Source organism: Prionailurus viverrinus, chromosome D3 (genome assembly GCF_022837055.1).
Source record: "Prionailurus viverrinus isolate Anna chromosome D3, UM_Priviv_1.0, whole genome shotgun sequence".
NCBI classification, from domain to species: domain Eukaryota; kingdom Metazoa; phylum Chordata; class Mammalia; order Carnivora; family Felidae; genus Prionailurus; species Prionailurus viverrinus.
In genome coordinates this window covers 7,810,714-7,834,069 of record NC_062572.1, presented here as the reverse complement: position 1 = coordinate 7,834,069, position 23,356 = coordinate 7,810,714, and the positions used below count along the sequence as shown (strand labels likewise).

Below are 23,356 nucleotides of genomic sequence, written 5' to 3'. Positions count from 1 at the left end.
GGTGGCTCAGTTAAGTGTCCAACTCTTGATTTCGGCTCAGATCACAATCTCGCAGTTTGTGAGTTTGAGCCCCACATTGGGTTCCACGCCGAGAGTGCAAAGCCTGCTTGGGATTCTCTCTCCCTGCCCCACCACCACTCCTTCTGTCTCTCTCTTTCTCTCTCTCCCTCTCTCTCAAGTAAACTTAAAAAAAAATAATAAATGCCATGATAAAGGAGAAAAACAGCTACAGAAAGGGGAGATCAGTTGGGGAGGGGGGGATTTTGAATACAGTGGACACCTGGAGGGAGGGTATTCCGGGCAGAAGGAACCATGAGTGCAAAGGTCCTGAGGCTAATGCTTCCTAGGGCATTTGGGGACCAGCAGATCTGTGGAGCTTCAGCTGAATGAAGGAAGGGGGAGTAGAGGAGACAAGGTCTGGCTGGTACCCCACTGGGGAGAGGGGGGACCAATGCTGTAGGGCCTTACAGGGCAGCCTGAGGACAACCCAGGGCATGTAGCTCAAGGCACAGAATGGAAACACATCCAAATCTGAGTCTCCTTCATCTCTCCTCTTGCACCTGCCTCTCTTGCTGTAATTTCCACCTTAGTCCATGGCACTTCTGTTCCTCCCCTCCACCCACCACTGCTGCAGATTGTTGCTAAACTCAAATCTGAAAAACCCTGGACGTCTTTTCCCTCCACTACCATGTGGGACAGTTCTCCTCCCTTATTCTTCAAATCCATTCACCTCTCTGCCTCTCAGTCCCAAAGGACAAGTCCTTTCTTCTCTGGTCCCGCTGTGGGGACCAGAAAGGGAGTCCCAACTTGAGCCATCTCCATGCAGACCAGGGTGGAGTGGGGGAGGGGAGGTGCCAGGTAGACTTGGGCAAGACCCTTCACCCAGGCCCCTCTCTCAAAATAACAACAGCAAACATATAGCCCCGGCACCACACCAGGCACTCTTTTAAAAGCCTGATACTAAACGTACAGCAGTGCTAGGAGGTGGGTATTGTTTAAGATGAGAAAAATTGAGGCACTGAGAGGTCACGTAGCTTGTCCAAGGTCACAGAGCTAACACGTAGCCGATCTGGAGTGTGAGCCTGGGCAAACCCACTTCCTAGTCTGTGCTCAGCCGATGAGGGTCTGTCGGCCCATGTCCCGTCCAAGGACCAGTTGGCACTAGCTGATTATTGCATAGGGAGGCAAGCCCAGAACTGGCTAGTTGTTCTGAGAAGAAACAGAATCCTAGAATTTATATGTGAAATAATCCTACTTTCCGAAATGATTCAAATTTGTTTAAAACTATACAGACAGGGGCATCTGGGTGGTTCCATCAGTTGAGCGTCCGATTCTTAATTTCAGCTCAGAGTCATGATCCCAGAGTCATGGGCTCTAGCCCCACATTGGGCTCCACATTGAGTGTGGAGCCTACTTAAGATTCTCTCTCTCGCTCTCTCTTGCTCTCTCTCTCTCTCTCTCTGCCCCTCTCCCCATTCGAGTGCACTCTCTCTCTCTACAATAAAAAATTGAGAAAATGTAGAACTATACAGACAAAATAAAATACATCTGTGAGCCAGATTTGGCCCATGAGCCACCATTTTGTAAACTTCTGAGATACAGAATTTCTCCGCTTTGCATAAGCCACAGGAAAATAGAGGGAGGATAGTTTTTAACTAGCAGCATGGGCCTGGGGCTGCCATTGTTCCTCTGGCTTCTCAGTGTTGTTCTTTTCATTTCTGAAGTTCATGATCCCAGAAGCCCTGACTTCTATCATCTTCCTTTCTCTGGTTTTTATTTTCTCTCTCTCTCTTTTAAATGTTTATTTATTTGTGGGGAAAGCGCAAGCAGGGGAGGAGCAAAGAGAGGGGGACAGAGGATCTGAAGCTGGGCTCTGCGCTGACAGGCTGACAGCAGCGAGCCGGATGTGGGGCTCGAACTCCTGAACTGGGAGATCATGACCTGAGCCAAAGTCAGGTGCTCGACCAACTGAGCTACCCAGGTGCTCCTCCTTTCTCTGGTTTTTAAAACCAGAGGGCAGAAGCTGAGGGGCTCCGATCCTTCCCACCTGCTTTACTTCTCAGGCTGGGAACCATGTCTCTAGGTTGCTGAGCGGGAGTCCCTTGGCTAACATCCTTCTCTCTCTGAGGTCCGTAAGTTTGGGCACAGGGCAGGAAACCTGGGACAGAGATCGTAAAGCCATCAGATAGGACGCTGTCCAGAGCAGTTTCACCTCAAGGCCTCCACCCTTGTTTTTCCCTCTCCCTGGAATGCTCTTTCCCCAGATTTCCCCATGGCTGGCTCCCAAATGTCACCTCTCCAGAGGGGCTTTCTGTCGGTTGAAATTAGTACCCCCTCCCAGCTTTACCTCTGCTCAATCTCATCATCACCCGCTTTATCTTCATAGTATTTACCACTCTATGAAATGATACTGTCTTCACCTCTAGAGTGTCAGCCCTCTGCCCTCCTCGGTTCCAGAATTCTCCCTGGCCGGCAAGGTCTCTCTTAGCAAAACGCTTGCACCGTGCCTTCCTCGCTCGCTCTGGGCTGCGAAGCTAGAACGCAGACGCCTCCGGCAGTGCTGACGCCCTGAGCACCCCCTGCAGGCCAAAGGGCGTCACTGCTCCAGCCAGGCACAAACACCACGACCCCGCACGGGACCCCGGTCCGCTTTATTCCGAGGGCGGGAGCAAGGAGCTGCCCGACCGAGGGGGGCGTGGTCAGAGCCTGGTGCTTTGGATTGGTGGGCGGGGCCTAAGGGAGTGGCCAGTAAGGAGGGCTTGCAGTTCAGGGTGCGTGGTGGGGTGGGCGTGTTCCAGGTCCGGGGGCGTGGCCCACCGCGCGCCCGCAGGTGGGCGGGGCCTCGCCAGGTCCACCCGCGGCCTACATGCCCGGCACTATCCCGTTGTTTTCTAAGTCGGTAAGGTTGCCCCGCAGGTTCTGCTCCTCTTCGAAAGCCTTGAACAGTGAGTTGAAGTTGCCGGCTCCAAAACCCTGGAGCGGGAGAGAGAAGGTGAGCTGCGGGCCCAGAAAGCCAGCCATGCTACCTTGCATGTTCCCGAGGGCTGTCGGAGACAGGTGGTACCTGGTGGTTGTGGCGCTGGATGACTTCCAGGAAGAGCGTGGGACGATCCTGCACGGGCTTGGTGAAGATCTGCAAGAGGTAGCCTTTCTCATCGTAGTCTACCAGGATTTTCAGCTCCTAGGTAGGAGACAGGGGGCAGAGTTAGGGGGGCGGCTGGCTCACCCGTCTAACGTGGCACGGTGGGGTCTTTAGAAAGTCCCTAAGGGGATGCCTGGGTGACTCAGTGGGATAAGCGTCTGACTTGATTTCTGCTCAGGGCATGACTTCATGGTTTGTAGGATCGAGCCCCGCCTCCGGGCCTGAGCTGATAGCACAGAGCCTGCTTGGGATTCTCTCTCTCCCTGTCTCCCTCCTCCTCCCCACCTCTCTCTCTCTCTCTCTCTCTCTCCCTCTCTTTCTCTCAAAGTAAATAAGCATTTAAAAAATAAAAACCAAAAAAAGAAAGTCCACAAGAGCTCCTACACCTGAAAGCCAAGAAAAGACCCCATTCTCCCGCTGCTCCAGACACTTCCAAACAGATCCCTAAATTGTCCTATTACCACCCACCTGCCTCAGTCCCTATGCCAGCCACCATCAAGGCTGTCCTGGACCACCCCAGTGGCCTCACCTCTACACAGGTCCTCATGTTTCCCTCTTGCCTTCTTGCAATCCATCCTCCCCACAGACATCCAAGGGATCTTTCAAAAATCAGATGGTGTCAGGGCGCCTGGGTGGCTCAGTCGGCTAGGCAACCAACTTCAGCTCAGGTCATAATCTTCACAATTTATGGGTTCCCAGCCCTGTGTCTGGCTCTGTGCTGACAGTGTGGAGCCTGAAGCTCGCTGTGTCTCCCTCTCTCTCTGGCCCTCCCCTGCTCATGCTGTGTGTGCCTCTCCCTCCCAAAAATAAATAAACATAAAAAATAATTTAAAAAATTGGATGGTGTCATTCCCCTGTTTAAAATCCTCCAGTGGAAATAAGAACTCTCATATGTTGCTTGGTGGGAATGTAAAATAGTGCAGCCTTTATGGAAAACTGCGGATTCCTCAGAAGGTTAAACATAGGGTTACCATATAACCCAGCAATTTCAGTCCTAGGTATAAACCCAAGAGAATGAAAAACATGTCCACACAAAAATTCGTATGAGAATGATCACAGCAGCATTACTTACAATGGCCCCAAAGTGGAAACATGCCAATGTCCATCAACTGATGAACAGATAAGAAAAATGTGATATATCCATATAATGGACTACGATTCAGCCACGAAAAGGCAGAAGCACTGACACCTGCTACCACACAGATGAACCCTGAAAACATAATGCTGAGTGAAAGAAGCCAGACACAAAAGATCACATATTGTACGATGCCATTTATATGACATGTCCAGAAGAGGCAAATCCAGTGAGACAGAAGATGGGTGAGTGCTTGCCTAGGGCTGCAGGGAGGAAGGTGATGAGGGGTGTGAGGTTTCTTTTTTGGGTGATGAAAAACGCCCTGAAATTGATTTTGATGATAGCTACACAACATAGTGGGTAGTTAAAAAACCACTGAATTGTATACTTTTAAAGAGTGCCTTATATGTTATGTGACCTATATATGGATAAGGCTGTTAAAAACCAACCAACCAACCAACCAAACAAACACACAAACAAACAAACAAACAAACAAAACCCCCAAACCCTCCATTGGTTTCTGGCCATAGAAGAACAAGATCCAAACTCCTAAAGAATCTACAAGAGGAATCAGCCCCAGCCTACCTCTATGACCTAGGCCAGTCCTCAAACACTTCCTTTCATCCGTTCTTGCCTTATTTCCATTCCTCAGACACTTGGAACTTGCTCCTGACTCACGACCTTTGTGCTTGCTCTTCCCCTAGCCCTTCACACAGCCATCTCCTGCTTATTGTTTCGAGTTCACTGAAATGTCACCTCCTCAGAGAGGCCCTCCTAGATCACCTCTGGTGCAGTAGCCCCAGATCATTCTCTGTCGTAGCCTGTTTTAACTTTCTACACATCACCAACTCTCTCTCTGATGGTGTTTGTGTTATTACTTGTTTGTTATCTGTCTCCCCGCTAGACTGCAAGTCCCATGGTGGCAGGGACCCAGTCTGGTTTTCCTCTTGTGTCCCAGTGCCTGATGCAGGGTAGAGGCTTAGACAATATTTGTGAGGCAAGATGAAACTCAGGGCTCATTCTCCCCATCTCAAACTCAAGGATCCTGCACTCGCCTCACCTCCAGGACATCAATGTTCTCCTTCACTCGGATCTTGGCAGACTTGAGCTTCTCCCGCAGTTGTCTGTAGTATGTTGATGGAACACCCAAGAACTCCATGCCTCTCTCTCTCAAGTGGCGAATCTGTCTCAGAGTAGGGTCAAGGTCAGTCTCCTCTCTCCATGCTCAACACCCCTAGCCAGGAGGAGGCAGAGTCCCTATCCTAGCTTCCCCTACCTGCCAGGATGCATCCCTGTGACCTCATGCCCCTCCTCTTCTGGACCTTGTGGGCCCCATTAGAACCACAGCAATCGCAGGGCACCTGGGTGACTCAGTCGGTTGAGAGCCCGACTTCAGCCCCTGTCATGATCTCACGGTTCGTGGGTTCGAGCCCCGCATTGGGCTCTGTGCTGACAGCTCAGAGCTGGAGCCTGCTTCGGATTCTCTGTCTCCCTCTCTCTCTGCCCCTCCCCTGCTCACACTCTGTTTCTTTCTCTCTCTCAAAAATAAATAAACATTAAAAAAACTTGTTAAAAAAGAACAGCAATCACTAACAATTATGGAATTCTCATTATGTATCTATCTCAAGCACTTTCTGTGTGTTGCCTCATTATGTCCATGCAGTAAGTTTTTGAGGTGTCCAAACAATTATCCCTATTTCATAGCTGGGGACACTGAGGCACTGAGAGATTAAATATCTATTCTCAACATAGTAGTCAGAGTGATTTTATTAAAAAATACAAGTTAGGAAGTGCCTAGGTGGCTTAGTTGGTTGAGCATCCGACTTCGGCTCAGGTCATGATCTCACGGGTGATGATGAGTTTGAGCCCCGTGTCAGGCTCTGTGCTGACAGCTCAGCGCCTGGAGCCTGCTTCGGATTCTGTGTCTCCCTCTCTCTCTGACCTTCCCCTGCTCACACTCTGTCTCTCTTTCTCAAAAATAAAATAAAATAAAATAAAATAAAATAAAATAAAATAAAATAAAGTAAACTTTAAAAAAATTAAAAAATACAAGTTAGGGGTGCCTAGGTGGCTGTTGGTTAAGCATCCAACTCTTGATTTCATCTCAGGTCATGCTCTCACGGTTCATGAGATCAAGCCCCACATCGGGGCTTGGGATTCCCTGCTTGGGATTCTCTCTCTGTCTCTGTCCCTTTTCTGCTCATGCTCTCTCTCTCTCTCTCTCAAAATAAATAAATAAATAACTTTAAAAAATAAAAAAAATAAATTTAAAATACAGGTGAAATCATGTCACTTCTCTGCTTACCTCACAGTGATGTCCTCAGAGTCAAGTTCAAAGCCCTCACCATCTGCCCTCAATTCCACCTTCTGACCTCACCTCCTACCTCCTCTCCCTTGCTAATTCTGTTCTAGCCGCACTGATCTCCTGGCTGTGCCTTCAACCTTCCTCTGCCCTGCTTGTCCCTTCTGCTTGGGGCACTTTTCCCGGGTGTCCACAGGCTTCCCTTCTTACAAGCCTGTGTTCTCAGATGCCTCCTTCTCAATGTGGCCTTTCACGACCGCCCTATCAAGTGTGCAGTGTCCTTCCCCCTCCCTCCCCTATTACCCTGCTTTGTTCTCCACAGCACTCTCACCATCTAATATATGTATTTTACTTGTTGCCTCCATAAGGGCAGAGACTATTGTTTTGTTGACTGATGTATCCTAAGTACCTAAAAGGGTGCTTGGCATATAATAGGTGCCCAGTACTCATCTATTGGATGGGTGAATGAATGAACAAATGAACAAAGTTGCCAAGGTCATACAGTGAATTCCTGGTTAGGCCAGGATGGAATGGGGCAGTTCAGGCTCCCGTCCACTCTGACGTACTGCCACGTAGGGAATAGGTAGGACCCAGTCTCTCCAAGGGCTGGTTCCACAGACTCAGCACATTTAATTTGGCTCAAAGGACCTGATCCACCTTGTAGCCTAATATCTTCATTTTCAGGGTGAGGCAACTGAAGCCCAGAGAGGGGGTTGAATCCCCCAGGGACACACAGCAAGTCACTTGCAGAACTAAGACTAGAATCCAGGCTTCCTCTTTCTCTGGCACCTGCTACTTTTAAAGCCAGCAGAGAAACTGTTCTGCAGAGAACCTGAACTCTCTGGGGTGGGAATGTGCCTGCACGGGAGTGGCAGCAATCAGTCAGGGAGCCGGGCCAGCCATCTGGGCCGGTGAAGACGCCCTAGGACTGCTACTACCCGTCCCCCATGCTCTCCTCCATTTTGCAGAGATTGGCTCTGGAGCTGAATTAGGACCAGGAATGAGCTTCTAACCGCTGTGATGATGTCTTGGGTCTTGAGAGCAATGTGCTGGACCCCAGGGCCCCCATTATAGTCCACATATTCCTGTGGGAGGAAACAAGGAAAACACTGTCATTGGCCCCTGTCACCCACACCCCAGCCCCTGCAAGAGCCTTGAAACCTCTTTCTTGCTTTCTTTTTCCCCAACCAGGCCCCCGGGGTCCAGGGAAGGCCCCACCTGGATCTGGGACTTCTTCTTGCCCGGTGCTGGCTCATTAATGGGCATCTTGATGGACTCCTCATAATTGGCCACCACGATTGAGCGCAGAGAGCTGTATTCTGTGTGCACCTGTGTGTCGTCCACAGACCAGAAACGATGGAACTGCAGATTCTTCAGGTACCTGCGGGGTGGCATAAGGACCCACTGGCTCTGGGCGCCAGCCGGGGACTGGCTCCCTGTCTCTATTTCCACCTTCCAGAATACCCCCCGCCCCACCCCGAGCAGGCTCCAAAAAGGAACCACCGCTCACTTACATCATATACATCAGAGACCTGTACCTTTATTATGACAATTTTCTTTCGGATGGAAGTGAAGTGTCTTGTAACGACACCCGTGTAGTATGGCAAAGGTCCAACAGATAGAGGTGCTTTGGGAAGGGCACTTGCTCCTAATTTGCACAAGGGCACTGTTTGGGGAGTGGCAGACTGCCTCCAGGTCTCCCAGGACCGTGACCCCCTCTGTGCCGAGGTTCCCCAAGGTTCGTCAGAGAGAAGACCTTTCCATCACTTTGAGCCTCAAAGCCCCTGGACTCCACGGCGATGGCTTTACAGGGAGAAGATGCCTCGGCGACATAAGGCTAGGCTCCCGCGCCCTTGTGGCCCCATTTCCCACTTTAGTGTCTTGAGGCAAGAACTGGGGGGCGGGCCTGACTCCTTTGCACGGAGGGGTTGGGCGGGGACTCACCAGTCTGAGGCAGACTCCATCTCCTGATCAGGCTGGTTTCCCACAATGTGGTCGATAATCTCCAGACTGCAGCTGGGCCTGGGGGAAGGAAGCCGTTAGGCGGTGAGGTTGGGGCTATTTCCTCAGTCTCCCCGTTCCCACTGTAATAGCTCGCTGTGACATAGGACTACCAGAGGCAGCCGTTCGTGTCAGCTCACACACTCTTAGTAGCCCCATTTGACAAATGGGGAACTGAGGCAGAGGGAAACGAAGTAACTGCTGAGGTTAAATGGCTATAAAATGACAGAGCCAGGGTTTGAACCCAGGCAGTTACGTCCAGAGCCTATGTTCTTAGCCTCTGTGCTACCCCTTCAAGCCACCCTTGGGGACCCTCGGGAGTTCCCCGGCAGGCTCCCAGATGCTCTGTCCCCTCAGAGAAGCCCCGTCCGCATGCAGGATCAGGGAAGTGCTTTCCACCACCCCCACTTTTCTACTCCCCTCTCCCTGGCCTGAGGTGTACGCACAGCTTGGAAAGTAGGGGGTCCACGAATGCTGGGGCCTCGAATCCAGGCAAGAACCGGCCGGTATAGTTCATCTTTTCCACCAGGGTGTGTGTCGTGTCCCCGTACTATGGGTGGAAAACAGCACAGCTTGGCCCCTGAGCCCTCATCCCCACTGAGGCTGGGCCACGTGTCACGATGCCAACACAGCTCCCGCCCGGGTCTGACCCCAGCTCAATATGGTCACCTCCCCCTTTCTGAAACGAATTGCCACCTGCCATGTGTTCGGGACTTTAACGGTCTGCCTGCCCCACCCCCCCACCTCCCCGCCCCCTGGGCCCAGGATCTGTGAGGGCAAGGCCACAGTTTGGCTCATCATGGTATCCTCAGCACCTAGGGCAGTGCCTGGCAAGTAGTGGGGGCTCAAGAAAAATGTGTTGGCTAAGTGAGAATGATGAGGGCATTGGATCAAATTGTACCCAAGGGATCTTTCAGTCATCTTAACAATCTTTAAGCTGCATTTAACCTTGAGGTGATGGGACCTGTGATTGTCTCTGTACGACAGTAACACAGCCTTGGAAATCTTTGCTGAGTGTCTGCGACATGCCAGGCACTGTTGTTCGAAATGCTGTGCACAAATGAGCTCATCTGAGCCTCGCAATGACCCTGGCCGGGGCTATAGTTGAAGACACTGGAGGCACAGAAGAGTTAAGTAGCCTGTCGCGCGTCACACACGCGGTCCAGCTGCAGGCCCTGCAGACCGAGTCACAGAGAGGTGGTGTGCTTTGTCCAAAGTCACACAGCTGGAAGAGGGCGGGGCTTCCCCAGACCCCACTCACTCCCTTCTGCAGAGCCCCTGCCTTTCATTTACATTTCATTGTTGTCATCACTGCCATCCCCCTCCCTACCCCGCAGGGGAGGAAGGGAAGCTGGGGGGGGGGGGGGACCGGTTGCTCCCATGAGCCGCTGCACCCTGGCCAAGCCTTGCAGGCAGTCAGACTTGAGGGAGAATGTCTGCATCGAGGCACAAGGGCGGGAAGGTAGGATGGAGTGGGGGGGGGGGGGGGCGAGGATGGTGTGGGGAATCCTGGCATCTCAGGGGAGAGGACAGCAGGAGGCGTAGGGGCACCGAAGTTAACTCACCGTCTGCAGCACAGCCAATTTCACCTTCCCGAATTTATCTTGCTCTATCCAGGGCTCCCGCACGATTTTGGCGCCCCGTTCCCGGGCTTTCTGCAGAGGAGATGGGTCAGGGAGGTGGTTAAGTGCTGGACCCTCCCAGAGCCCTTGCCGGCTCCCCCGGGGTCCAGCCTCTGCGGGACTTCCCCACCTCGTCCTGCCACGGGCTCCTCCGGTTTTTCCAGCCCCGGGCGGGAACTACAGCCAGCTTCAGCTACCGCCCCTGACACCCATGCCTTGTGCCCGTCTGGCAAATAGGGAAACTGAGACCCAGGCCCAGGGTTGGGGCTACGAGAGACAAACCAGGTGGGGGTGGGGGCGTGTCCCACCTCCGCTAACCCACTCTGTGGCCCTTCCCCCTCTCCAGTCCTCAGCTTCCCCCTCTGTAAAACAGGTGATTGGATAGGAAGAATCCGACGGGCATTTATCGAGCACCTGTGTCAGACCCTTGCCAGGCACCCTTACATGCATGACTCCTGCATTTATTTAGCAAAACCTGACTGCATAGCTGTGCTTATCACATGTCAGGCATCAGCGAAGGTAGTAACCTCTTCCACCCTCACAGCAACATTACAGGAAAGGTACTGTGATTGTCTCCATTTTATGGTTGAGGAAACAGAGGCGCAGAGAAGTTAAGTCACTTGCCCAAAGTCTCACAGATAATGAGATTCAGACCTGGGCAGTCTGGCTCTGGAGTCTATGCTCTGAACCTCCAAGCTGCTTCTCGAATGGGGTGTTTGGTTCAGAGTCGCGCCCGAGAAGTCGTAATTATGATCTCATTTCCTCGGGGTAAACCTCAGTGAGGTAGGTGCTCTGATTGTCCCCATTTTACAGATGTGGAAACTGAGGCTCGGAGAGACGACATGCAGCTGGCAAGGTGGAGCTCAGGTGTGCACCACAGCAGTGTCTGGGGTTGTCACCCCAACACGGCAGGTCCTCCGGCCCTGACCTACAGGGAACCCTGTGACAGACCGAGGGCAGCCCAGAAGCCGTCTCACCTGCACGATGTAGTCACAGTCTTCCACCTCAAATGCGATGTCCTTCACTCCATCGCCGTGTTTTACCAGGTGGTCGCCTATCTCTGTGGCCGGTAGGGGAGGTCATGGCGCTAGAGCCATGGCCCCCTCCCCCCTCCCCTCTACTGTCAGTCCCGGGGTTCCATCTCCTCCTAGGCTGGGGAACCCTCCCTGAACTGGACCCACTCCTTTGTTCCTTACCCTTCCCCCACAATAGCTTGTCTTCACCCCCTGGTACCCTGAGCCCCCGGGGCCTCCTCACCTTTGTTCCAGGGGTTGAGGGCGGAGGAGAAGACAAACACGATCTAAGAACACAGAGGAGAAAGGAGGGGTAGCTGGTGGCTCAGGAGAGCACCTGGCGATGTATTACCATCCCCTCCTCCCTGCCCACCTGGGAGACACCCCAGGACCACATCACCCCTCCCAGCCGGGCAGGATTCCTTAACCCTGGGTTCCGGCTCCGTCTCTGCCTTAGCTTCTCCCTGAGCTGAGCTCTTGGCTCTGGCCCCCCCAGGGGAGGGAATCCCCAGGGGTCCCAGGGACCAGGGCACTGCTCGGACTTTCAGTTCTGATGTCTGAGGCCTCCGCCAACTTATCGGGAACATCTGTGAGGCCAGCGTTGGGCCAGGCCAAGGAGATGAAACTAACGTCCGTGTTGCAAGTTGTACAAAGGTGCCCGTGGAGGGGAGAGTGGGGGCTCTCAGCCCATGTTCCCTTAGCCCCACCAGACGTCCTGGGAGAGAACCGGGTCGGCCTGGGGAAAGGGCCTCCTGGTCTACTTCACCCAGAGGCACCAGAGCCCTAAGGAGACTCAGAGACCAGCAGGGGCAGAGAAGGCAAGTGGGAGCCTCCTGGGTGAGTGGCGTCCTGGGGTGGCGACTCACCTTGCCTTGCTTGATCGCGTGGCTGACCACCTCCCGGGAACCCGTTTCCAGGCCCTTGTAGGCCAGAGGTTCAAAGCCCATCTTGTTACAGTAGAATGACGCAGCCTAAATCACAGAGTTACAACCGGGTTCCTGAGGGCCAGCCTGGGGGGCCCCCAGTTGAGAGCCTCCAGTCCCCCTAGGACTGTCTGCCCTGTTGCCCCAGGCACAGAGTCCGTTCTGCGAAGAAAGGCCACTGCCTGGCCCATTCTGATGTCAGATAAGTTTCCTGCTGGGGTCTGAGGCCCTGATTGTGTAATTAGGATCCAAAGAGTGTCTGTCTTTCCTGGGATGGTCCCAACACTGGCCCTGATCCTCCCCACCCAGGGGCCAATCACAGGCCCTACTGGAGGCCCGCCCTTGTCCAGGAGGCTCTCTTGCCTGCCCTCTGCCCTCTCCAGTTCCCGGCCCCAGCTTTTACCTGCTTGGCATTGCCAACCCAGAAGGTCACGGAGTGGAAATGGAGGAATCGGCCCCTCGCAGGCTGCAGAAGGAGAGAAGGGGAGAGGCTAAGTCTCTGGAGGTGGGTCTAGAAAAGTGCGGATGGAGAGGTACCGTCTAATCACTTTCCTTGTGCCGGCCTTTATTCCAGAACCGAGAAACCAAACATCCTGCGGCCTTGCCAAGCCTCAAGAGACGTTTCTCATGTAGAGACTGGTAGAGATTGAGCTCCTGGGGGTTAGGATCAGAAAGCCCCCACAGGAGCCCTGCCCAGGTCTCCCAGAGGGGAGCTGCCGTTTGCTACAGCCACACGGATTTAAGTTAGACCTTAGAAAGAACTTCCAGGGCTGGCTGGCTGGCTCAGTCGGAAAAGCATATGACTCTTGATCTCAGGGTCATAAGTTTGAGTCTCATGTCGGGGGAGAGATTATATTTGAAAAAAAAAATCTAGAAAGAACTTCTAGACAGGATTAATAGATTGGTAGAAATTTAAGAAGAAGAGGTAAAATTTTTCTTAGCAAGGCCAGGCTGAGTCCTGCTAAGTCTTTGGGGGACAGGGACGGGCAGAGATGAACCTGAGCAAGCATCTTGGACGTCACACACCCACCGAAGTTCCCTTCCTGCTCTTTGCTGACATCCCAGTCTCCCGGGGCCCTGACCCCACATCTCCCCTCCTGCTTACCTTCTCTCCTTTGTTGCTGTAAGTCGTCTGAGGAGAAAGAAAAGGACAGTAAGACTCGGAGGCTCAGATACAAGGCACGTGTCTGGAAGTCTCACCGCAGATGTCACCAGGGGGAGGCTGCCATGGCCGCCGGCAGGCACTTACCATGATTAATCGAGGTCAAACTTCCTGCTCTAAGACTGAGACAAGAGGCCAGTGGAGTGCTGTTCACAAGTATTTAACTCCGAACAGGTCCCGCCCCTGGGCTCCTGGCCTTCCTAGGGGTGGGCGGGAGCTGATCCCAGTGCTGGAAGCACCTAGGCCTGGGAGCCTCTGATCTAGCCGCAGCCTCATTGGACAGGGTGATGCCGTCGGGCCCAGAGAAGGGGTGTGACCCCCAAGGCCAATAGCCAGCAGCGCAGGGCCACAGCAAAGAGCCAAGGGGACACTCCAGTACTGCAGGCTGGGACTGTTCTCTGTCCATCAGAATAGAAAGCTCAGAAGTCAAGGCCAGATGGAGTGCAGTGGTCGCTGCAGAATTCTTGTTTAGGGAGAATTTGAGGGGGGATAGGGGCTGGTCTTGAAGCCCTGAATGCATAGCGAGTACGTGGTTTACAATTAGGTAAAAGGGTCATACTCCATGGTGGTTAGAGGCATGGGTATGGGGTTTGGATCCTGGCCCTGCTACAAACTATGTGACTGGGGAAAGTCACGGAACCCCTCTGAGCCTCAATCTCCCCGTGTGTAAAATGGAAGCCATAATAGTGTGGTTGGGATTAAGTGAGATAAAGCATAAGTTTTTGAAATAGCGCCTGGCGCGCGGAAAGGTCACTTGTTAGCGCTGGTCATGATTACTTATGTTCCTTTAGGGCTCTCGGCAACTGATGGAGAATAGGGGGCCTTGGCGTTGCCACAGCCTGAGTATTGGGAAAGAGGTTATGGCCCTGCCCCCTGCCCCAGGTGCGCAATATCTGCAGACTGGTGGGAAGGTGGAGCTAATGGCTCTCGGAGGAGGAATGCCAGGACCCTCTAAGCAGCCCCACCCCCGGGTCCTCAGGTCTCAGGTCTCACTTTCCTGAAAGATGGAATGGTGGCTGCTGGCCAGCCATGGCATTCACCTGAGGGTCCCAGGACAGCCTGCCGCCTCTCTTTCCACCCCAGTCCCCGGAACCTCTGTTGCTGAGCCATCCTTCCCTTTTCTCAGGGAACTTACTTTTCAACTATCCTCATTGCCTGGAAACTTTTTCTAGTCTCTCATGCTTACGGTCTTGGCTCATGACTGTGTTATGACCCCCTACCCTCTTGCATTTGGGCTCCCCAAATGTCCTGCATCAAGCCTTTTTTCCCCTCTTTCTTTTGTTTTCTTTTTTTAAGTTTATTTTTGACAGAGAGAGAGAGAGAGAGACAGAGCATGCGTGGGGGAGGGGCAGAGAGAGAGAGGGAGACACAGAATCTGAAACAGGCTCCAGGCTCTGAGCTATCAGCACAGAGCCCGATGTGGGGCTCGAACTCATGGACCGCAAGATCGTGACTTGAGCCGAAGTCCGACGCTCAACCAACTGAGCCACCCAGGAGCCCCCCTCTTTTTCTTTTCAGTATGTAAAAACAAATCAGCGTGAGTGGTAATGCCTTTAAGGATCATTTGATTCAACATTACCGTATTTCAGGTGAGACAAACTAACAGTAAGAAAGTGCTGGAGGCTACTCTCCTCTTTCCTTCTTCCCTCCCATGCCTTTCTCTCCTCACCTGGGAGCAGAGAGCGGCTTGTGCCAGGGAGGAGTCCCCCTTCCGCCTTCCTCAGCAAACCCTATCAGCTCCCCCCTCCCAACGGGCTGTTCTCAAGTTGCCACCTTCTCCAGAAAGCCCTCTAAGAACTCACCAGACCCAGGTCTGAGGTTTAGCTAAGCCCTGCCACGGGTCAGCCTTAGCCAGCAGCCCTGAGGTGGGGTCCAGGACAATTAGAGAACTTTTCCAAGTCATGCAGTTAGCAAGGGGCACGGTACAGCTGGAATATGAAATGGGTTATTCTGACGCCACAGCCTACACTTTTTTCTTTTAATTAAAAAAAATGTTTCAATGTTTATTTATTTTTGAGAGACAGACAGACAGACAGAGCATGAGTGGGGGAGGAGCAGAGAGAGAGGGAGACACAGAATCTGAAGCAGGCTCTGGGCTCCGAGCTGTCAACATAGAGCCTGACGCAGGGCTTGAACCCACAGACCGCCGAATCGTGACCTGAGCTGAAGTCAGACGCTTAACCGACTGAGCCACCCAGGGGGCCCTCGCGGCCTGCACTTTTAATTCCTGCATTGCCTTCTATGCAAATAGGAGATGTTGGTATTCCCACTAGAAGGATGGGGAAACTGAAGCCCAGAGAAGGAACATGTGTCCGCAAGGTCTCAGAGCTGGTAGGAGTAGGGATTAGGGCGCCTGGGTGGCTCAGTCGGTTAAGCGTCCGACTTCTGCTCAGGACATGATCTCGCGGTTTGTGAGGTCAAGACCCGCATGGGGTTCCCTGCTGTCAACACGGAGCCTGCTATGGATCCTCTGTCCCCTTCTCTCCCTGCCCCGCCCCCCTATTGTGCTCTCTCTCACTCTCTTCAAAAATAAAATAAACACTTAAACAATTAAAAAAAAAAAAAAAGAATAGAGATCCAAACCCTGGCCCATTTGCTTCTGGGATTGGATCTCATTCCACCAGTCCAGACATCATTTCCCAACTTCTCTCTTCTGTTTTCTGGGCAAGTCTGGAGACTGGCAAGGTGATCCTACCTCCTTGTTCTGCCCCTCCTGGGGGTGCCTTGCCAGCCTGCCCCCAGTGTCTACCTCAGCCCTCTGGGTCTAGGTTTCTAACTGAGAAAAATGGTGTGGAGGGAGCCCAGAGTGGAGCTCACAGGCCAGAAGTTTCCACCAAGGGAGAAGGGCCTCAGTGCAGCCCTCTCGGCCCCCCAGCCGAGGCGGAACATCCTGTCCCCGTGCGCAGAGTGGCCAACTGGAACCTCTACTCCTGGAGCTTGGCCTGACTGGTGTCCTAGGCACAAGTCAATGTTTACCAGATCAAGGGAGCAGATTATCAGCAGCAGAGGGCTGGAGGCAGATGTCTGGCTCAGCTGGCCAGGGCTGGTGGCTTTGTCCTACCCTCTGGACTTTGCTTCCAGAAACACTGTGGATCTCAGTCACACTCTGGATATACTACTAGGTGCCTCTTTCAGCTGCACACCGGGGCTGGGGAGGGAGAGCCCACAGGGCTCAGTTTCTGTAGCCCCCACGTTCCCTCCCAGACTCTCCTTTGCAGGCTGGGCCCAGTTGGATAACGCATCAGCAGTGGCTGGGTTATGGCCGTCTGCTCTTTGTTTCTGAGTTGTCTCCTCCTGCCCAGTATGAGCTGGGAGCTGGGTTCTAGAAGCCTCGCTCATGGAGTCTTCTCTCCAGAGGGACTATGAAGGCTCATCTTCCGCTATGCCCTGGTGTGCAGAAAAGAGTAAACCCAGCAGGCTTGAGGAGAGAGGCCGGCTTTCCCGGTTGAGCCTTGGTTGGCACTGAGAAACTTGAATTTCAGGAAGGTCCCCACCATCCCCAGAAATGATCAGAGTAGTTCCTTGTGTGTAAACTGTTTGCATAAGCCATGTGCTTTACAGCAAACACCTGCTTTCTTTCTGGGAGTCCGGGATTTTGGTTCGTGCTGTGGAGCGGGGTGCCCGTATGACCGGCCCCCAGTAAAAACCCTGGTATCTGAGGCTCAGGCAAGGTTCCTTTGTAGACAACATTTCACAAACCCCTTGCTGGAGGAAAGCAGTGCATCCCATGGGACACCCCCACCCCCCCTGGGAGAGGGCCCTTGGCAGCTTGTACCTGGTTTCCTCTGGACTCCAACTACGTGCCTTTTCCCTGGGCTGGTTTGGCCCTGTGTCCTTTGGCTGTAATACATCTGAGGCGTGGGTATGGCCATAGGCTGGGGCCTGTACTCTTCCTAGCACGTTGACAAACCTGGTGGTGGCCTTGGGAACCCCCAACCCGTGCTGGCGGCGATAGGACGTGCTCGATGGATCCCGACTCGAGTGGAATGCGGTGCAAGCCTTGTCTGGGGAAAGGAAGGGTGAAGGAAAAGGGACATCCTTGCTAAGATATGAGCATGAGATTCCTAGCTGTATAAGCACTGGCTGTCTTCTTCTTTGTGACCGTGACCCAGGCGGCCTTGGCCCCGAGCTCTTTTCTGAAGCCCTTGCTGAGTGTTCGGTACCTGCCCAGGGGCCCTGGGGTGGCCTGCGTGGCCTCCCGGAATGGTCAGCCATCCTTTGGTGCGTGGGTGGGTGGCTCTGCAGTTACCCGTGGTTTTCGCAAGAGCGGTTTGAGCCGCAGCCGAATCTGCTGTAAGAAGTACAGATTACCTCTGGGATCTGACAGTGATAGAAGGAGCCCAGGAGAGTTGAGGAGCCGGATCCCTTGGCCTCTTTTGGGTGCGCTGGCTAAAATGAGAGGGGGAAATCTCAGGGGGTGATGTCTTTGGTTTTTGTTCCCTCCTCAAGGCAGGAGGAGAAAGAGCCCAAACATTTCCAATGGTGGCCTTTGGTTGGACCAAAAATGTTGGAAGTTTATATTATTCTCTCCTCTGAGCGGGAAGGAAAAAGTTAAATCAGTTCTCAGAGCTGGAGCAAAGCTTCAGGCAAATCAGGGGGGAAGGAAAAGAGGGGGGGCTCCAGCTGGTGCTGCTGCCACAACCCCCCCATAAATACTGAATTTACTGCTAGGGGTTTAAGTAAATTTGCAATGAAAATAAAGGAGAAGGAACTTTTAAAATGCCTTTGTATTTTACAGCTATTGCATCTGGATGTATGGTTAAAGTTGATGTAAACTGTTATATGCCTGTAATTTCATAAGTGCCAGAGGGATCATCCCAATTAGAGAGAGTTGCAAAAAAATAAAAGTCACTGGGATGCAACTTTCTTGTATTTTGCCATGTGGGTGGCCTGGAATTTGAAATCTTAAGAGTATTGGAAACAGAACAATCATCTGTAACTGATGATTCTTACTATGATTTTTCGCCCTTTGGAAATTCTAAGGGAAAAAAAAAAAGAGAGCGAGAACTGAAAAAGAGAAGCAATCTCTAAATGGAGATACACTTTTGGGGTTTATAAAAAGCAGTTTCAGGGGCACCTGAGTGGCTCTGTTGGTTGAATGCCTGACTTCAGCTCAGGTCGTGATATCATGGTTGGTGAGTTCGAGCCCTGCATCAGGCTCTGTGCAGACAGCTCAGAGCCTGGAGCCTGCTTCGGATTCTGTGTCTCCCTCTCTCTCTGTCCCTCCCTCATTTACAATCTGTCTCTCTCTCTCTCTTTAAATAAACATTTAAAAAAATTTTTTTAAAAAGCAGTTTGAGGTTGCTAATGAGTTCTTGTGAAATTGCCTGTCTGACCGTTAGAGGCTGATGATACTCCAGATGACGTGTATACTTTTGAGGTCACCCACCTGGGCTCTAAGACCAACATGACAGAAAGAGTTAGGAAAGCTGTCTGGCTTGGCTGCAGCAAAAGAAAACCCAGTGCCATTTCCCCCTCAGCTTTATTGAAGTGTAACTGGCAAATAAAAATTCCCTAGAAAAAATTCCCATAATTAAGGTCTACAATGTGGTTTCCTGCTATGCAATGTACGAAATACGAAATATGCGTACATTGTGAAATATTTACCACGATGAAGCTAATGAACTTATCCATCAGATTACATAGTTACCTTTTTTATTTTTTTGCCACTGACTTTTGGAATCCTGAATTCACAGAGCCTGGTTGCCTGGCTCCAACTCTGGGCTGACACCTGCTGTTGTCTGCTGCGAGCCATTTCAGCCCCATCACGAGCTGTGTGGAATGAAAATCAGGTGAAATCACTCCACTCGATGAGCTGGCCAGATTTGGGACACCCCTCTGTGGAGCGGCCGCTGTGAAAACATTACGGGTGCTGCCGGACCGTCTGGTTGTGCAGATGTCCACGATGAAGGGTTTGCTCTCTGATGGCACAAGTTAAAACTCAGCTGCTGATCGGCTATTTCTGGTGCAGACTCGTTGCCTTCCTAACTGTGATTCCTGCCCAAAGCAGCAGGTTGGGCGAGGGCATGTCACAAGGACCGTGACCCTCCCACCCACTCCTGGCAGATGGGAGACATCTCATGGCTATGGATTGTTGCATTTGACTTTTCCACTAGTTGTAGTTTCCATCAATGAACTGACTGATAGTCTGATTCTCTGGTTTTGAGAGAGAGAGAGAAGAAGGAAGAAAGAAGAGAGAGAGAGAGAGAGAGAGAGAGAGAGAGAGAGAAAGAGAGGATCCAAAGCAGGCTCTGTGCTATCAGCATAGAGCCCAACGCTGGGTTTGAACTCACAGACCATGAGATCATGATCTAAGCTGAAGTCGGACACTTAACCAACTGAGCCACCCAGGCACCCCAAGAATTAAAGTTTTAATTACTGAGTGGGACATAGTGACTTTTTAACAACAGAGAAAAACAAAATCCCAGTCCTGGGAGGCTCAGGGGATAAGAGGAGAGAGCATCACTGATCTTGGCTTTTCAGAACTGTTCTGGCTTGGAACTGATGGCCTCAAGTAGTCCCTCTTAAGCTAATAACTCAAGGGAATTATTTGGACCGCAGCCAGAACCCTAGAATAGGAGGTCCCATCTGGGGAGTCCTGATACCTAGACTTTCAGACAAATACACGCCCTCCTAGGGGGGCCCTGACACTGTAAACTCTGTTTCAGGTTGGGGGGCAGGTTTGGCCTCTGGGACTGTACTTCTTCTGTGAGTCCCCTGGACATCATGATATTCATTGCCTGTGCCCCGGAAGGTGTTCAAAGCAGCTTCAACCTAGTGGCCACAGTTGTGCTGTGCTGAATCCTTGCGCCTCTGCTCAGGTAAAGAAAGGCTCGTACAGAAATGTTAAGAAGCCATTTCCTTGTCTAAGATAAACCTTTGTGATTCGTGGGTTTCATTTCACCTGGGTCCAAGATCTCTGTATGGCATAACCAAGTTCAGTGGTGTATGCTGGTCTCACCCAGCTGCGTGGGGTCCTACTGATATGTTTTGTTCTCAAGATGCCTTGGCCCAAGACAAAGGGCATGTGCAGAAAAGAGTTAACCTAGCAGTTCTAGAAAGGCGTGCTTATAAGGTTGGCCCTTGGCTGGCATCTGAAAATGTGGATTTGGGGAGGGTTCCAGTTTCTTTGAATGGGTGCACCGGGGTTTGTTAGCATTTCTCATTAACCTCTATAATCCACTTATTGACAAATCAAAGTGGGAGTCTTGGTTACAAGACAGAACATAGGGATGCTTGGGTGGCTCAGTCAGTTAAGCAGCCGACTTCAGCTCAGGTCATGATCTTGGGGTTCGTGGGTTCGAGCCCTGCGTCGGGCTCTGTGTGGACAGCTCAGAGCCTGAAGCCTGCTTCGGATTCTGTGTCTCCCTCTTTTTCTGCCTCTCCCCCACTTGTGCTTTCTCTGTCTCTGTCTCTCTCTGTCTCTGTCTCTCAAAAATAAACAGTTTTAAAAAATTTAGAGCACTGCCAAACTCTTTTCCATGGTGGCTGAGCCATTTACATTCTCACCAGAAATGCAGGAGGGTTCCAATTCCTCCCCATCCTCGCTAACAGTTGTTGGCCATCCGTTTTGATTCTAGAGATTTCATCTTTCCTTGAAGTGATGCTTCATTGTGGTTTTGATTTGCATTTCCCTAATGACTAGTAACGTTGATTTTTATGTGCTTATTGCCAATTTGCATATCCTCTTTGGAGAAATCTCTATGCATATCCTTTGCCTATTTTTATTTTTTAAAGTTTATTTAGAGAGAGAGTGTGTGTGTGTGTGCAGGTGTGTGGGTGAGTGGGGGAAGGGCAGAGAGAGGGAGAGAATCCCTAGCAGGCTCCGTGTTGTCAGCTCAGCGCCCCAAGCAGGGCTCGATCTCACGAACCTAGAGATCATGCCCTGAGCTGAAATCAAGAATCAGACACTTAACCGACTGAGCTACCAGTGCCCCTCTTTGCCTATTTTTAAATTATATTACTTGCCTTTTAATTATTGAATTGTAAGAGTTCCTCCTATATTCTAGAATAGAGTCCCTTCTCAGATATATGATTTGCAATAATTGTTCCCATCCTGTGGGTTCTTTTCACTTTCTTGATGGTGTCATTTGCAACACAAAAGTTGTAATTTTGATGAAGCCCAATTTATCTACTTTTTATTAGTCATCTGTGTATTTTGTGTGTATCGAAGAAGAGACACTGACTTGTTTCTTTTTTTTTTTTTTTAAGATTTTATTTTTCAGGCTCTGTGCTGACAGCAGAGAGCCCGACACGGGGCTCGAACTCGCGAACTGTGAGATCATGACCTGAACTGAAGTCTGATGCTTAACTGCTTGAGATACCCAGGCACCCTGAGACTGAGTTTTTAACTTAAGAAAAGATCTTTAGCTGAGGGAATGGGATCTGTCTCCAAGTTGTCACCTTGGAAGGCAGAGCACCTTAAAATAATAAGAAGAAGAACAAAAGTCCGATTTTCTGGTCACTGATTTATGTGCCGGGCACCGTGCTAAGCACATCATATACTGTGCTCTTTACTCATGAAATCCCCAAATAACCCTCAGAGGTAAGTGCTATCAACATCCCCATTTTACAGATTAGAAAACAGAGGCTCAGAGAGGTGTCTGAGCACAGCAAAAAAGTGACAGAACTGAGAAATGAACCAGGCCTGACTCTCTCCAAAGCCTACAAGCTAGCCACTTCCAGCCATGCTGTCATTACTCAGATATTTTGGGAAATGCTTTGGGAATGACCTCTGAGCCCATTTTCAAGCAGCAGGAAAAACAAACAAACAAACAAACAAACAAACAAAAATCCAGTCTCCTGGTTGTACTCATTAAGACCTGGAGAAGTTCCTCTTCATTTGGCCTCTGGCAGAGTGGGAAGGGCAGGCGTGGCAGGAGGCCAGGGTGGGCCCAGGGGGGAGCTAGGAGACCTGTGGGCATGCGCAGGGGCTCGTTGGCGGGCTGGAGAGGAAGGCTTTGTTCAGGCAGAGGTGGGTGCCTGGTCACTGAGCAACCTTCGGTAAGTCACTTCTCTCTGAACCTCAGTTTCCGTGGCGTCCCGATGGAGTGGGGGCTGGCATGGGTGGTGAAAGAATTCACCCAAGTCAGAACAAAGGAGATGGAGATTTATTGAATACACTGCAAGAGAGCAGTGGGCAGGACAGCAAAGGAGAGACTGTCTGCCTGGTCTGCCACCAGGCGGTATTGTGGGGCCACAGTTACAGGGTGGGAGGAGGAGATATGGGAACATATGGGAACTTTTTTTTTTGGTAACTGTGTAAATGGCCCATTGGTTAGTTAAGGCCTGTGGCTATTTTAAGAAGAGTTGCCTAATGAGCCTACTTCATTGGGGGGAGGGGGGTGGCTGTGGGCTAATTTACCTCACTCAGGTTTCCACTGCTCAAGCCTGTTGCCTAGAAGTGGCCCTGATCATCCCCCCACCCCGACAGGTCGGCAATGACAAATCCTTGGCATTTGAGTGGAAGTCTCATCTTCAACGGCTTCTTCCTGCTGAATGAGGGGTGTAGAGATGTCCCTACGTATGGATCAACATTGGTCGGTTGGGAATTTATATGTTGGGATTATGAAAGGCAGAGGCGGCTGTATCCAAGGCAGATAGCACATGTGGATTTTCCCGAGTGGAAAGGATCATCTGTCAGCTCAAACATGTGGCCGTGAAGGAATCTTGGCACCGGGCGGAGAGAGATCTGGAAAATAAGATGATGATTATTAGGATGAAAAAGAGAAGCCTTAATTAAACGACTTTTTGACCCAAATCCTCCTCCAGTCCAGGAGTTTAACCAATCATGAATGGAGTGGGAGGGAGACTTTAACATGCCAATTTGGGTAGTATTCATCTCAGTAATTTTTGTGGTTATCTGGAGTATATATATAACACTCTGGGTTTTTTTTTTTTTAAGTTTGCTTATTATTATTTTGAGAGAGTGAGAGCACAGTGGAGGGGGGGAGGGACAGAGAGAGAGAGAGAGAGAGAGAGAGAGAGAGAGAATCCCAAGTAGGCTCCATGCTGTCAGCGCAGAGCCTGATGTAGGACTCGAACTCACAAACCATGCGATCATGCATGACTTGAGCCGAAATCAAGAGTCAGATGCTTAACAGACTGGGCCACCCA

The 23,356-nt window shown here is 51.3% G+C and overlaps 1 protein-coding gene and 1 long non-coding RNA gene across 3 annotated transcripts; one reads left to right on the top strand and one right to left on the bottom strand.

Moving 5' to 3' along the window:
• Nucleotides 1-2,862: 2,862 nt before the first annotated feature.
• Nucleotides 2,863-12,105, bottom strand: HPD (4-hydroxyphenylpyruvate dioxygenase). The gene is made up of 11 exons (XM_047828809.1): nt 12,022-12,105; nt 11,400-11,442; nt 11,120-11,202; nt 10,086-10,175; nt 8,967-9,070; nt 8,464-8,541; nt 7,738-7,900; nt 7,533-7,604; nt 5,278-5,400; nt 3,065-3,181; nt 2,863-2,973 (listed from the first exon to the last, which is right to left on the bottom strand). Exons 1-11 carry the CDS (start codon nt 12,100-12,102, stop codon nt 2,863-2,865), a joined length of 1,065 nt encoding a protein of 354 aa, XP_047684765.1. The 5' UTR covers nt 12,103-12,105.
• Nucleotides 2,968-23,123, top strand: LOC125149662 (uncharacterized). 2 transcript variants are annotated; one of them, XR_007145999.1, is made up of 6 exons: nt 2,968-3,142; nt 7,711-7,896; nt 10,956-12,583; nt 19,909-20,061; nt 21,452-21,785; nt 22,674-23,123. It is a non-coding gene; the product is annotated as an uncharacterized LOC125149662 (long non-coding RNA). The 2 variants fall into 2 exon arrangements; XR_007145998.1 differs by having other exon boundaries at nt 2,968-3,185.
• Nucleotides 23,124-23,356: the final 233 nt, after the last annotated feature.